This window comes from Acyrthosiphon pisum, chromosome A1 (assembly GCF_005508785.2).
Source record: "Acyrthosiphon pisum isolate AL4f chromosome A1, pea_aphid_22Mar2018_4r6ur, whole genome shotgun sequence".
Classification (NCBI taxonomy): domain Eukaryota; kingdom Metazoa; phylum Arthropoda; class Insecta; order Hemiptera; family Aphididae; genus Acyrthosiphon; species Acyrthosiphon pisum.
In genome coordinates this window covers 34053215-34071166 of record NC_042494.1, presented here as the reverse complement: position 1 = coordinate 34071166, position 17952 = coordinate 34053215, and the positions used below count along the sequence as shown (strand labels likewise).

Here is a 17952-nt window from a genome sequence, read left to right as displayed (position 1 = left end):
TAATGTAAACTGTTATAATTATTATGATATAAATAAATATTATTAATAAATTAGTTACATATTTTACTAGGATCAGCTATTGGAGTTGTCGCGCACGTGGATTTACACCTTCTTAATACGTAAAATATAAATTACACAGATTGTTAACACACTTATTTGAGTAAATTATATTCAATCACAATAACTATATTATTTCTGTTACCAATGGCAACAAAGATGGTCGTTGGCTCACATAAAACAAAAAAGTAGGCTTTGAGCGAATCTTGCTGAATCTATTGATAACAGTTTTATGAATATGGGTCAAAAAAATATGGATTTGCGTCCATGGATATGGGTCATTCGTTTTTAAGCCTTTGATTTTGTATAGTAGATATTAAATGTATTAATTGTTGCTGATCATGCACAATGATTCCCACGACAAATTTAATAATGACAGTGAATTTACGGATTTATCCTATCTTAAACTAAGATGTAAAATAGGTAGATACACTAATATGTTTAATACTGCATTTTGGGTGCAGTTAACCAAATCTAAAAGACAGATCTCAAATTAATTTCAATAGTTAAAATATCTGTTTCATTTTCTATAAAAAATGGTAACCCTTCACAAACAAGACACACACAAACAAACACATTGACTATTGTAGTAATAATGTTTGTTTTAAATATATTTTCCATTATAATTATTATTTTTTGTTTTTAATAATTTTTAAATCATGGTACAATACACACGAGTGTTAAACGAATAATAAAAGAATATATTCATTATTTTATTGAAGAAACCACCCAGCAACAACACTTTAGCTGTGCTTTTATTATTTATATTTAATATTAAGTAATATAATATATTATATATTATATGCCATATACGTAATCACACCTTTACTATGTTTACTGAGAAAATCTCTTGGCCACTATTTATAACTTAATCATATAAATGTGACTATATATTTTGAAATTTGAATAAAATCTACTCAAAATAAATATAAAGGTTATAATTAGTAATAGTTATTAGCGTTGGTTTAATTCAATAAAACCTTTCTTTTATAGAATATAGCAATTTTAATTTTCACGATAAAAATGTGTGAACATTATAGAAAACAAGAATGGCAGCAGACAATTTTTATAATATGTCTTTTTTTATATGAAACAAAATATAAACCTCTTAGTACCACGAAGATAAGTTTATTTACCACTTGAGGCGTAAACAAGTTATTCACTCAAAGTCATAACTTGAGAACTTTTGAACAATTATTTAATATTTACTCGGTTTTTACAGTTAATGTTTCTTTGCCTTATTTTTCTTTAACCTAGACATTTTTTGGGTCAACATAAATATGGTATATAAATTCATTTTCTCTTTATATGTTTCTGGTATTTAATGTCGGTCCTACCTATAATTACTTGAATCCTATTAATTATCAATGTAAAAAAACTTTTGATATTCATATTAACGAATTGTATAATTAGGTACACTTAGGGATACACGACTAAAATATATTTTCATAAATTTACTACCTATTAGTATTCTATACTACTAATATATTGTTTAGTTTAGGCAGGTATATTAATACCTAGTTAAGTTTTAAAGTTACTATCCACATATATTTTAAATCGTTGTTCAGCTATTGATGTGATGTAAGGATAAGAAGACACCTAAATGACTAAATAGTTTATAAATTAAACTTAATTTAAAGTGGTTATATTTTTTTACGATTAAATTATTTAAACTGAATTTGCGGCTTTATAAAATTGTTAGAATAAAATAAATATGCGAAACATAATTAATTGACAAACAATATAATTTCCATGTTCAAAAGGTTTACAAATTTACGATAAAATATTTGCATTTGTAAATTGTAATTGTTTTATGTTATTAAGAAAACATTTCATTATTTACATTCCAAGTATTTTATCTTTATTTCTCACACGCAGAATACATTTATAATTTTATTATTTTCCGATACTTTAACTGTCGTTTGAAAATTAAAATGACTACTTTACTAATAAATAAAGTATAAGATATTAAACCATGGTGTAATGTTTTTTTAACCTATGTTCAGATGTTCTACTTTATATTTAACCGATCGGTATATCTGCGCATGGTGATGTAGTGATTTCGTTGATTAATATCGTTTGATTCGTCTCCAAGTAAGAGTATCCCATACCAAATTTAATTAATTAATTTTGTGTTCTGGGTGTCTGAGTAATCTGAGTAACTGATAATTTACAATGCAAATCAAATGGCATTTGATGTATTAAAAAAAAAAATACACTAATTAATATTTTAAAGCTGCAATTATAGTGCTTGAAACCAAGACAATACTAATAATATTGACTAGAAAAACAAAATTTTTTAATCCATTTAATGTGATTTTACAATCCAATCGAATTATAACATAATGAGTGATGAAATAATCATAATGGTTATAAAAGTTTTATTTGAACAACAACATTTAAATTTTTATTAGTTTAAAATACTAGATATATTGTATTTTATTCATATTTCGTTGATTGTGTATGGCCTCTACTACTCGAATTCTGTTTTGTGGATTTATTTTGTTCTGATATCACTACATATTCTAATTTAATAAAAATATATATTATATAAGTACATTTTATACTAGGTATTTATATGCATCTACAATGTGAGAATTTTTTACTCTATGTTGCAGAGAAATGTTATAAATTATAATAACGTACAAAACAAATACAATCGTTATTGTTTGCGTAATTCTATGGATATATATGATTTAGAAATAAAAAATATTTTATTATATTAATATTGTGTCTAGTTATCTAAATATTAAATTATGGAACTTTACTAATCTATTGATTTAGGCATACAAATAAAATAAGCCATACTCGTCAACGATATAGTAATAGATATAATTACCAATGTATTTTAATTATACCGAAACGTGCAATAATTAATAAATATGAAATGAAAAGAAACATATACCTACAAAGATGAATGTAAAAATAACAGCAACAAATTTAATTTATAAGCACAAATTAGTTTATATATATACATAAAAGAAAGTTGTGTTAGTCACACTATTTATAACTCAAGAACGGCTGAACCGATTTTGCTAATTCTTCTTTGTCGTGTTTGTGATTGTCAGGAGAAAGATAATATTAAAGAAAAAAATGAGAAAGTTACGTTGTTAGAGGAAAATGACGTGGTGGTGATGAATAAACTAAATAATAATAATATTTTTTTATAACCAATGACAATGTGAATAACAAACATATAATTCAACAATGCCACGGAGTAAAATAAACTTTTTTGAATCACCGTGGAGACGGAATACGTGTTTAATCTTATCTTTTATACATAATAATAATATTTTTTTGTAATCAATACCATATATATATATTATATGCATATATTACAATTATATATATAAATTAATGATTGTGTGTAGATTATACCTCTGAGAAGAAGATAGGCTAATTTAAAAAGGGTTAATAATTTGGTTTTTTTATTCATTGGATTTTAGTACGGTTAGGTTAGGTTAGGATTTTGTATTTATTGATTATATATTAATCCATCGTAGGTCGAATTAAGTAAAACGACAAACTTGGTATAACTTTGATACTTTAGAGTTAAATCATATACTTACGTATAAACAGCACGTGGTCCACGATCTACCACAGGCAGATTCCCTACCTGATAATATACTGCTGCGAATCAGAATTTTTATTCCGGGCAACAAAAAAGTTAAGATAAGTCTAGAACATCTTACACCGAATATTAAATAACGCATTGAATAAAGTTTGAGCCATATACAGTTTGTACATTTAACGGTAAAAAGTGCACGGAATCAGCTAGTATATTATATATATTTGAAAGCATATCAGCTGGACTAAATACATACGTCAAACAATAATATTCATAATATGCACTTTATACAACATATAATATTATAATTATTTTTAATCAACAAAATGTATACCAAATATTTACAGATACATAAAATACACACAATTATAATTCGTACGCGTCCCTAAATAATAAGTTGGCGACCCCCTGCGGGGTCGCGACCTCCAGTTTGAGAAACACTGTTATAGCCTATATAGGTATATAACATTTTATATTTTGTGATAAATATTATAATATACTGAATGCATTAATATTTTATATACTATTGATCAATAATAGAACGTTTTTATTTTTAATTTTAATTTTTCTAACAATAAATCATATTTTAGCGTGAAGCGAAAATATTGGTGTTATTGAAATATTTTGTTTTAAACAAATTTATTTATCTATAAACACATTTTTCAAGCAAAAGTAATGCAGAACGTATATTTTGTACACTTTGTAGTAGGCTACCTATACCTACCTACCTCAATAATTTAGTGATACTATTATCTAAGTAGTGCTTTGAAAAGCTCATTTAACAATATTTTTCATTAGTTTCTTTACCCAGGAAGACAATCTACGTTGAAATTGTTTTGAACAATTGTTATCAAGATCATTTTAACCAAACCCCACTTAAAACCATTTTTCAATAGTATAATCGTTGATTTAAAATTTAATTTCATAACACAATAAATTGTAAATCATATTCATCCACCTTAGTGGATTATCCTATAAAATAATATCGGCTGTTATTATAAATAGTGATGTTTTCAATAACAAAAATGATCTTTGTTAGATCTCTACTCGATTAATTCTAAATGTATTCCTCCGTGGAAAAAACAATTAGGTATAATGTGTAAAATAAATGGACCTCTGAAGGATTTGTATACGGATAACTATTGCTAATGGGTTAGAAGACACACCCACATTAATATGCATCGTTACGAGTAGCTAACATATACTTAAGTCACTCTCTGAATAATATAGAAAGAGTCAATTATAATATTCTGCTCAAAACTATAAACGAACTACTAATAGGAATTTCGCCTAAAATTAGCTGAAGTTTACATTTGATTACAATTTGTAATGTTTCTTATTTGAAATTAGAATGGGCCTAATGGGGTTATACATTTCTCTTTGGTAATTATTAGCTGAAGTATAAGTATAATATACCTATGATAGGTATAACTTAAAAGTATAACTAAAATGTTAAAGACAATAAGTAATTTATTGTTTTTTATTTTTTTCCATAAAATATTTATGAATATCGTGAAACAAATTTTAGATAAATCAAACAACCATAAAAAATATTTTTTGTGTAAATTGGTTCTAGATTTTAAAATAAATAAAAATATTGCAATAATTAACAATTTGTAATGAAACGTAATTTATTAAATTTACCTATTTAGTTGCTTAGTATATTTACATTGTTTAATAATGAACTTATCGTTACCCGGTAGCAATATTTACCTATTTAAATTTGTAGCATATTTGATATTTCCTTAACAATTTTTCATTGTAATGTGAACTATTATTAAGTTTATATTAGTTCTTACAACACATTGAAGAACGTTAAAATCAGATTTTTTAAATAAATTATAATGTTATCTACGATATTATTCGTTAACAGATTATAAACAAAGATGTATTATATTATGTATCTCATTGCACATACAATTTTTGATACCTAATGTAAATAAGTAGTAATAATATTATACGAGTATGAAATAACTGTTGTTGTAGTTATTTTGGATCCTTGAAGTTTTTAATGTTTTATTTATAGTATAGCTTTTATAGACAAATAGGCAACAGAAAATGAAACGAGCAAAAGTGCTATACTTTGTTAATAACCGTATTAACTGCTCTACCCATATCAGTAAAATTGAATAAATGTGTTTAAGTTAAAATGGATAAATACAAGTAACTGTAATGCCAATATACATAGTATTGTATAGTAAATTCAATATTGTAAGTATTGACATAATATTTTCAAACAATTTTAGATAAATATAATTTTTATTAAAAACTGTTTCAGCTTATTGAAAAATTGAACCTTTTTAATATTATTACCTATCTCTACTAACTTAAAATATCTAATTAACCCACTCGATTTATACTAACAAAACTTTGACCAACTACTTACCTGCATAAGCATTATATTTTGTGTACAAAGTTTGTTTTAAAAGTCACGGATTTCTGTTCTAATTAAAATTTTGATTCTAATAAAACTAATATTACAACCATTTTATTACATTAAACTAATAATAATACAGTATTATTATACATATTATTAATATTAATTATTTTTGTATAATGAATAGCTTAAAACTTTTTTTTTGTTTCGAAATATCTTACCTTCGCTCACGTAAACATTGACCGTGTCTGGTTCAGTGTATGGCGCTGTGCATGTATAATTTCCCAAAGCTGACGGAGATGCCCCTCGGATAAATAACCTACTCTGAATGGTATTGTCAGGTTGTAGGACTTCAGTAGTTACCGTTATTGGACCGGGATCATCTTTCTTGTTATTTTGAATATTATATATAGGAATTCCATTATGAACCCAGACAACATTTCTTGTTGACGAGGATCCCTAAAAAACAATAATAAAAAAATATTATAGCAATAATCGATGAGATAATAGAATAGATATATTAGAACAGTATTAATCAAATTTTTTTTTAAAAAATCCCTCATATTATATTTTAAGTACTGATACTATTTTAGTGTTATAATATTCTAGTTTTCAGTAATTGGAAACACATTTATATTGTAATGACTAATGAGTGTATATGCTTATTTTAATTTATGATGAAAACACATTCGTTAGTAAGATAAACGACATGACCATTTAAATGCATGATTCGTCATCTTACTGAAATTAAAAGATATTAAAAATATATAATCGCAATTTTTAAAGTTAAATTTTGACAAATACCATCAAAATAACAAATATTTGCAAATTATTTTGTAATTGAGAACATACCTATATATAACCTATTTGGTTTAGGTCCATTTCTCAAGTACCCATACATCCAAATTTTGGATTCAAACCAATTTATTTTGTGTTACGTATGTGATGACGTTTGCTCGAATTTCATTATTTTATCAGTAACCCATAAAAGATCTACGAAGATTTGTAAGCGGGACTACCAGTGAAACAATCCCACCCCCTCCAAACATATTTATAATTTCCGGCTAACCTCTAAATTTTTGAGATTAAGTTATACTATTCATTTGTGCTGGTTTGTGGTTGAGTTTCATAATTTGTGCAGTAAACGTTATTGACTACGGAGGTTATTTTAGGTGGGGTGCTATCAGCCATAATGCAACTCCATATAAAATTATGAAAATCTGAATAAGCTAATCTTTAGTAGTTTTCTACTGATTTGCCGTTTCATTTTTAAACAATATTACTATACATACTACATTTGGAGTTATCCATGAATTCCAAAGTTCAACCTATCGTAATATGTATAGAAAAAATTGTTTCTAAATGTTCAATAATTAAATTATAAGATGACCTTAGAAATAGAGTCTGACACACCGTATTCGAATAACATGTTTATCTTATGTAATGATTTATAATTTAATTAATATTTAGCACAATATCTATTACAGTGCAGACCTACTCAATGACGAAGTATACTCAAAACCTTACAAATACATTAGAGTGACTTTTTCGGGATTTTTTTTTTTTTATATATAAACCTCGGAATCCGGGCAATTACTGAAAATTGTTTACTATGTAATTATTTATAATATTATATAACATGTTACAGTTGTACACTTGTACAACTATTGTTTGTTATTATAATTTTTAATGTAATATAAATTATAATACTGACAGTTTATATGATATATTTGTAAAAAATATTTACAAATATAATATTTACAAAGTATATGTGTACCTACTATAAGTTGTGTAGTTTAATAGATATATCATACCTAGTGATAGTTGCAAATTGAGGTATACTTTTTTTGTTAGATTTTAATTATTTATTTATCTGCTCTTTATATATGTGCTAAAAATACATAGGCCATACTTCAAATTTGTTTACAATATTAAATCTTTCCATGATGTTAAATACAGCACATTATGTTTACTATCAACATTAGTGCACATGTATCACGTTGTGAGAGTAGTTCGCAGTAGCCTATTATTAACGGTTCATTGGATAATCCTTGGTACGGAGAATTTTCTAGACAAGATAGTGGTAAAAGTTTTCTTGAAGTTTTAGGAAAGATTTTGTGTTTGGAATGAGAACGCATCGTGTACATCATTGACGGAACTTACTGTTAATACTGTCATGATATAATAATATTATGTTGTGTTTTTCGGTTGTATTTGCCATTAATTTATTAGTTATATTATTACGTATGTATATATTTTTATTTATTGTTAAATACTAATTCTGGTCGAGAGTTGATTTTTTATCAAACATTATATTAGAGACTACATTTTAAATACCTATTAAACGGGAGTAGAAAAACTAAAAATAACTGTATATTTTGACATTTGACATTTAAAAAAATCAAGGTACTATTAAGAAAAATAATTGCAAGATTCGATGTCATATTCTAAATTTTTGCTGTTGATAAAAGCAATACATATGTATATATATTTATATGAATAGAAAATGTTTCAGTGTATATAAGTATATAAATATTTTTACAATTTCACTCGTCTTGAAAAAGTAAAACATTTTAAATCGAATCAAACTATCGTTTAAGTACAATAAAAATACTCAACAATATAACGCAATAGTAGTGAAAAAAAAGATAAAAAAAAAACTGAATGGTTTTTATATTTTTACAACAACAGTTCAAACGTTTTAATAGTATGAGTTATTTGTAAACTTTTGTTGGTTGAGACTATGAGTTTACTACAGAAATTGTAAAATATTTCAAAAAAGACGTAGCTATGCAATTTTGTGTTTACTGTTTGGTATTTACTACTTTGTTAAATTACTTGAGGTGTTTTAAATAGTTTAAACCTATAAACATGTGTGATACATAATATTAAAGAATAAACGGTTAGTATTTATCCTATTAAGTATGATGTATTTTAGATTCTAAGCGGGGCAAGGTTGCTATAGTGGTTTTATAATGATGTTTATTTTATTTATTTATTTTTTATCCTGTGAACAACATTTTTACAAAAAGGAATGCTTCGATTTCAACATATAGTATCTTATATTTTAGCAAATTGGATTATTATGGTACTTTAAAGAGTTCATTTTACGATTTTATCAATAGTTATTTAATCCCACGGGAAAAATCACTGACGAGTTACGAAAAACTACTAGAAACGGGATTTGAATTTCTAACGCCTTGCTCATCACCATAGAAACGAATACAATTTAAAAATTACGTACTTTCCAATAGGGCAATAGGCGTATTATATTATTCAATTGATGGTTACTTATTAATACATATTTATGATTCATAAATTTTGTTTCGACCGCTTAGAATCGTTTTTTATCAAATGATTGTATTCAAATCGAATACTTTAATAATGCCACAGAATAAATAATACACTATCCTGTCCGAGGACTACCTACTCCACAAATTTTATTTTTTTAATAGTTTATAACGGTGAATTGATTAACAATTTAAGGATAAGTTCGGATGTATATCGTTTTCGTAAGTTTTTGTATACATTATAGTGTACGTGTATTGCGATTGAAATCATCCTAAACGGTTGGACAGATTTGAATGAATTTTTTTGTATGCATTTGAGTGACGCCCAGGATTGTTTAGATTCACAAATCATCCCCCTAGGTCCAACCAGGGGATGTGCTCAAACGTGGATTTAGAGAATTACGGTGGAAATTTTTGTTTATAAATGGTTACCATGGGTTTTAAAACTATTGTAATAATAATTATTGGTTGCCGTGAAATCATTGTATTCATTCAATGCATTTATTTTTTTTGTATGCTGTGTTTTGATATTATATGTATCGCAATTACGTAAATATTGAGCGTATTATACTCACATAATATAAGTTACGTACACAAAACAATGTCACGTCTTCGTGGACGAGGAGGAAATATTGGTCGACAGACTCGGCATCAGTGTTTGGATTAGATAAGTATTTTTTTTATCTAGATAATGATAAAGATAATGCAACTCAAATGTATCTAGATAGAGATAAAAGATAACTTAACTCATATTTATCTAGATAAAGATAAAGATAAATACTTTTTTATCTAGATAAAAAAAAAGATACAATTATTTTTTATATGGTTGTAAATTTTGGTATATTTTAGTTGGGCACTAGGAACATAATAATAATAATGATATAAATAAAAATAATTACATTATTTATAAACCATAAACTTTGTTTGAGAATCTGTATAAATATTTAAAAAATTAGTACAATTTCGCGATTTTTATCAATAAAAAATGTATCTAGATGAATTTATTTAGATTAGTAAAAAAATTATCTAAGATGAACGTTTAGATACCTTGTAACTATTTATCTAGATAAGATATAAGATGAACAAATAATTATCCAGATATTCATCTAGATAAATTTATCTAGATAAGTTTGAACACTGCTCGGCATTCACAGTTAGTCCAGCCGTTTAGGAGGAGCTCAGTGAGACATACTTGGTATAACTTTGATACTTTAGAGTTAAATTATAAAGTTACGTACAAATAGCACGGGGTCCGCGATCTACCACAGGTAGGTTGCCTACCTGATTATAATATACTGCTGCAAATCAGAATTTTTATTCCAGGCAACAGAAAATTTAAGATAAATTTGAACACCATACACCGAACATCAAATAACGAATTGAACAAAGTTTGAGTCGTATAGAGTTGGTACATTTAACGGGAAACGAAGTGCACGGGATCAACTAGTCTGATATAATATAATTAATTCAATATTAAATAATAAATATTTAAAATTATAAGCTACCTATAAAACTGTTGGCAGTTGGTTAATAGTACCCGAGTAACAATTTAGGTTCATACACGGTTTACAATCATTTATAAAATAGCGTTACGGCGATGCATTCAAATCCCATTCCAAACACGGTCTAATCAGTGATATGCATACCAGATTTAACATGGAAGCACCAAGTTCCACTAAAATGCGAATTCGGTGTTGAGACGGTTGTACGGGCTACCTATTAATTGTCGGTTCCAAAAAAGTTCAAATTTAGTGACCAAACCTTGTTTAATTAAAATAATGACGCCATTGGGTGGTGGCAGGGTGTGCACTCGTACCCGTTGAAATTTTTATTTGTAAATGGACCAGGCTTGTGCAACCACATTATATTATATACTATACTATTACATTAATACCTATAGATACACAACAGTCATTGCAAAAATTAAACAATTATAGTTTGCGTCCATAGCTACAGGTAGAACCACACTAAAAGATACCATGTGAATTGAATAATCAGTATCTACCCGGGGCCTAGTACCCTTAATAAAAGGCTGCATTACGATTTACGATGTATTTCGCATCAATGGCCCATTGTGGGAAATCACATAGCTCATTATAGTAATTTTATGTCATAGTTCTGACAACCTTACCCATTTAATGATTTCCATTTTAGGCATCGACAAATCACGTAAGAATGTTTTGGTTTTACAATGAAGTGGCACTAATAATTACTATAAATTCGTCACGCATAGTTATTGGCAAAACAATTAAATTATGAAATCGATTATACTTATTAAAAATATTAAAAAAAAAATACTAGAAATTACTCGTTCCCAGTTTGAGAATCACTGCATTACCTAATAGATGAAAATAAATAACACAAGCGTGAAGTATTTAAGTAACGAATTAATAAGGTGTTAAATCATTTGCGTAAGTTAAACGAACATTTAAAAGCTAAATGGAACTGTCCATAAGTATTATATCTAAGGTTAGATAACTGAGTAAAAAAAAAAAAAAATTATAAATTATAAAAAAAAACAATCTGCAACAAAACCCAAATAGTATAGGTATTTATGTATTGGATATATCGAACCTTTTCATAATTAAGTAATAACTATCGGGAATTACAAACCCTTATTAATCTAGTTTTGTAATCGGTTATAACGAATTATTTTAGTTTACCCATGATTTATATAGGTATTATATAAATATTTTATCGCCGATAGGTACTTGTTTTATTGTATATATACCAAATTAACCAAGGTATAATAAGTTGTTTTAAAGTACATATTTGCATACCTACAATTAGTTTTAATGTATATATTTACATAAAATATTATACTAAACAAAATAGGAGTATTAAAATAATACCAAGGTATATTATCATATAAAACATCGGGATATTTATTGAGTTGTTTGGTAGTTAATACTAGTTATTATTGGTTATAAGTTACAACGAAGTATCAGTTACAACAAACAAATTGCATACCTAGTGTCATGTATTTCGTTATACACATTTACTATCTCAATATAATATCATCTATTTACCTAGTTATGATTAATTTAGTTATGATATTTTGTTAATATTTTTTTTTTTATCGCAATTACTTTCAAACTCACTTAAAAGCTATAGATAAATTTCTATAAATGGTTACAGAGAACCACCTATCTCTTTAAAAATGCAAATTGTGTGTCCTATCAAATATCTTTTTTCACCACAACACTGCGGGCTATGATGAAAATGTTAGGCTGATTGCCGATCCTTGTCGTACGCAATTTTGGACTATAGTATAATATTATATATTATATAAGTGTAAATTCTGCGAAATATTTAAAACCAAGAAGCATTTCAAGTATCTAAGTCGTTGAAGCACCTTTATTGAGACAGTAATTACCTACAGGCTATAACAAACCATCTCCATGTGATGAAATATCCTCACTTTCAATAATTTTCTGGGTGTAGTCGCATTTTATTAAAAATCACGAATATTTCCACAGGTAACAAAAAATGTTAAATCATACATCACATACAAATATAGGTAAAAATTAAATTTGAAATTCGAAAATGTGCATCAACTGAAATATAATCTATTAGTAAATAGCAGATTATACGGTAGGTACTTATATTGAGTTATATATTGCTATCAACTGAGTGGGTATCAGTAAAAAAAAAATCATTGTATATTAATATATAACAATTAATTAAGCCATAGGTTAAAAAATGAATATTATCTAACATCAAACATTCAATCCGTTTAAATCAAATTTAAACGGACATCTCTCAATATATATCTAATACCTATTGTTTAGTGATTTAAAGAGCATTTAGACTTTCCCCAGCGAACTCAAATATAACAACAGATATTTAATATTGTAAGTGATAAATATAAGAAATAAAATTATTATCATTATTTAATTTATTGGATATACTCTCAGAGTATATAGATGTATATAGACTTTAAATGTATTCAATATAATATTATTAAGTAATTTTTATAATCATTTTAACAATATTTAGTTTAATTTTCTCATGCAATGTTGTCAATTTTAACCTTGATAATTAAATGTTAAACCAATAGCAAAGTAATCGCAGAGTATATCAGTATTAGTATGTTACGACACACTAAAAAAAAAATATAATCAAAAAAAAGCAAAAAAAAATATTATGCCAATTAATCTGCAATATACCTGCACAGCGCGCATCCATTTTAATTTTCAAATAAAAATAGAATTCATAGAATCCAATAATTAATGATACGTCTTATTACTAGACGTTAGATAATAATTTAAGAAATTAATATAAGAAGTTACAAAATAAAACTATTGTTATGAGAATAATACTACTGTCAAAATATTTAAAAATGTATGTGAATGTAATTAATGAATCACATAATATGTTATATACTTATATGAGATGATTATATATATAGGAAAAATGGAATAAGCTATTTTCTTTCACATAATAATGTATAAAAAAAAATCCTTTACTTAAAAAAAACAGTGCAACGCGTCTCATAAGCAACATACTTTTCACTAATTAACGTACTATGATTAATTTAATGTACGCATTGCTTGGAAAAAAAACATGCTATAGAATCAAAGAACTGTCTAATAATTATTGGTCTAATAAACTATATTTGGTATCATATTTTTTACGATGTTATATTACTTTCGTCTTTCATTGTGCGCAGTGTTGAATATCAAATAAATGCTACCTATCACGATATTCTGAACAAATATTGAGTATTTTGCGTATCATCGATTTTAATCATTGTCTTTGAAAAGTCTTTACTGCTAGCTTTGCCCGAAACAATTTCAATATTCCGTTTGCATTCGTATGGCTTGTGTTCTGTCGTACTACACTTTAAACAGGTCTCAGATTTACGACGCCTGGATTTGGAACAATTAATTGCAAATAGCATCCACCAAAGAGCTACATCAATATTAAAGCAATGTTTAACACGTCTTCCTAAGTATATACGACACGCGTTTGTTTGCAGTATTTGACTCGAAATTTTTCTTACCAAAGGATTCGGAATCATAATGAAATAATTAATATAATATTATGCAAGTTGGAGTAGTGGTTGAATTTAAAACTTCGTGTATTGGTGAATTTAAGTTTAAAATATAATATTATACAATATATTGTGATAAACTTCGCTAGCATTCGTTTATGCGAATGTATCTAGAAATTATGTTGCCGAGCAATATTATGGCCTTGTTACATAAAACAGTCAAACATAAATATTAAAACAAAGACGCATATTCTCGTGTAGTTAACTAAAAGTCGTTGTATAGAAGTATTCGTGTAACCAAAGTTTGTAAATTATAGTAATGGATAGGGACTAATAATTGATGATTCTATTAACCGTTTACGTAATTCAACCATGGGACGTAAATTGTCTATTTTTGAACTATTGATTGGATTGTTCACATACATTGACCCACGTTGAATCTATTCTTAAATAATCAGACCCATTTGTTGATCCATCTTATTCTAACAAAAGTTTTAACCAATCTCAAACTCTGAGTCTCCTAAATTTATAAATAATGTATTACTTTTATATCTTTTAGGAACAACAAATAATTTATAAGATTGGACAACATTGACGAGTTTTATAGATAATGTTTCAAAAAAGAATAATTTTATTGTTTATAACCTAAAACAAATGTCTATTAATGCATGCATTATTTCGATGTATATATTTTATTTTAGATTCTGAGTGGAACGATTGATTTTACAATGATGTGTGTTTTTTTTTTTATTTATTTATTTTTTTTATTTTTTTTTTGTGTCTGTCATCACCTTTTAGGACAGTAAAAGTGCTTGGATTTTCTTCAATGGTACTTTTTCTGATAGGAAAGTGAGTCTAGTTGGTACTTTGGGGGGTCAAAAGTAACATTTTTCCAATAGTTTTCAAAGGCGCCTTGAAAAACAAAAGAAAAATTAAGGAAAAACGGGAATTTTTACGCAAAAGCTGTTCGATTTTGGTTTTTGGTGTAACTTTAAAACGAATGACTGTAGATACATGCAATTTGCACTGGTTAGTTATATTTTCATTTCCTATACATGATAAAATTTTAAAAATATTTTGATTTGTTTTGAGCTGTTTACGGACAATTTCAGTTACCAATTTAATTAGTTTTTTTTTTCTATGAATGTCAATAAATAAATAATTTATTTTTTGAGTAAAAATACTTGAAAATTTAATACAAGGCTCCTACTATATTGGTACAATGAAATTTGAAAAATATTAAAATCCTTAGTCACAGTTTTTTTTTATTAGCATTTAAAGTTCAAAAATTGACAAAATATGTAAAAATCACGAAAATTAGCAAATTATTTTGAGTTAATAATTTGTAAAAAATTTTTTTTTTTAAATCTAAGATTTTAAAATGTAATACAAGATTCCGTATAAAATTTATCTACCTTTATCAACAAAAAATATCTATAAGAATGACCATTAAATTTTTATGATCGTTTGAAATTCATATTTTTACAACATTTGATATTCCCTCGATTTCTCATGTAACGATTTTGGTTTTTGGTGTAACTTTAAAACAAATGACTGTAGATACATGAAATTTTCACTGGTTGTTTATATTTCTATTTTCTATACATGATAAAATTTTCAAAATATTTTGATTTGTTTTGAGCTGTTTACGGACAATTTCAGTTTACAATTTAATTAGTTTTTTTTTTCTATGAATGTCAATAAATAAATAATTTATTTTTTGAGTAAAAATACTTGAAAATTTAATACAAGGCTCCTACTATATTGGTACAATGAAATTTGAAAAATATTAAAAATCCTTAGACACAGTTTTTTTTTATTAGCATTTAAAGTTCAAAAATTGACAAAATATGTAAAAATCACGAAAATTAGCAAATTATTTTGAGTTAATAATTCGTAAAAATTTTTCTTTTTAAATCTAAGATTTTAAAATGTAATACAAGATTCCTTATAAAATTATCTACCTTTATCAAACAAAAAATATCTATAAGAAAGTCAAATTAAATTTTTATGATCGTTTGAAATTCATATTTTTACAACAGTTGATATTCACTCGATTTCTCATGTAACGATTTTCTTATTTTGTTGTAATTAAAAAACGAATGACTGTAGATACTTGAAAATTTCACTGAATGTTTATATTAGTATTTTCTATATACGATGCCATTTTGAAAATAATTTGACTCTTTTTGAGCTGTTTACGGACATTGTAAGTTTTCAATTTTTTTAGTTTTTTTTTTCTATAAATATCAATAGAATTTTATCTATTGGGCCAAAAAGTGTAAAAAATTAATACAAGGCTCCTGATACATTGTTACAATAGCAGTTGAAAAATATTAAAAATACATATGCAAAATTATTTTCTATAAGCATTTAAAAGTTGAAATTTTAACAAAATTTATCAAATTTAAAATTGAATAATTATTTTGTAGTTAAAAATTTATAAAATGTTCAACTTTTATATCTGAGGATTGAAAATTTAAAACAAAATTCCACGTGAATATTTAATTCTGTTGCCAAAAATTCTAAGAAATACATAAGCACAGTTTATTTTTATAGTCATTTTAAGTTCAAATTTGGACGAAATAACATATTAAAAAACCTGGAATAACTATTTTAGTTATTTTGTTGTGATTGTATAATATTATTTGTGGGTTCTTGAAACTTCTTAAGTATACTATTATATATCTATGATAGTACCATGGTTTGTTGTTGATGTATAACGCGTTACCTAATGGATATTGTGATATGGTTAATTTGGAATTTATTATTGATATCTATAATAGGTCAATTCTTTTTTAATACTATAGATAAGTATGTATAATACCTAGACTGAAAAACCATCTCCACTCAGAATCGTTTTTTTTATACAGTGATATTATATCATTGAATTCAAATTTAATACTATCCATTATACAGTTACCCACTTGTAACCTACTGTACAGCAGAGAGTCTGTACAGACCTTTTTACAATATTAAATCACAAATTGATCAGTGTTTAAAAATAATATTTACTAATGATACTCATGTGATTCTTACATTTTTGAAAATATTCCTAAATATAGAAAGTATACAATTATAGAATGCCCCTAATTAACTTAAATTTAATTTATCATATATTTTTATTCAACATTAATAATAACAAAATAAAAATAATATCATAACAAAATATTCAAACATTTCTGTATTATTACTTATGAGTAGGTAGTATAAGCACTGAAAATTGAAATGTATTTTGACTATAGGTATATACTATATAGGTATGACTTGGTGGGCGGCAATAAATTATTGTCAGAGAAAAAACAACAACAAGAGTCGGTAAAAAATTAGTAGAAGCACAAAAACTTGGGAAACTAACTGATTCTTGAATAATAATAAAAACAAAAAAGCATTTCTAATAAAAATCGTAGCTACCAAATATATACGTAAATTTGTTGTAAGTTTATTTAGGAGTTTATTTTATTTTATCAACTATATTTAATATAACACTGTACTTATATTAAACAAAAATTATTATAAATTAACAATAATAATTTAGTGTTGGTGTAAAATATGGGTAGGTACTAAAAACTATTTCTATATTTTAACTGAATATAGCCGAATGTGCGATAAAATTCAAACATATAAATTAAAAATATGTGATTAAATCAATACATCAACTGGG

At 25.9% G+C, this 17952-nt stretch overlaps 1 protein-coding gene across 1 annotated transcript in view; it reads right to left on the bottom strand.

Annotated features, from left to right (window-relative positions):
• The window catches only part of LOC100568467, a 76487-nt gene that overhangs the window by 38694 nt on the left and 19841 nt on the right, over positions 1–17952 (bottom strand). The window contains exon 3 of the mRNA XM_003241668.4: positions 6224–6461. Coding sequence (XP_003241716.1) covers positions 6224–6461 — 238 coding nt within the window. The remainder of the gene's footprint in view (positions 1–6223; positions 6462–17952) is intronic.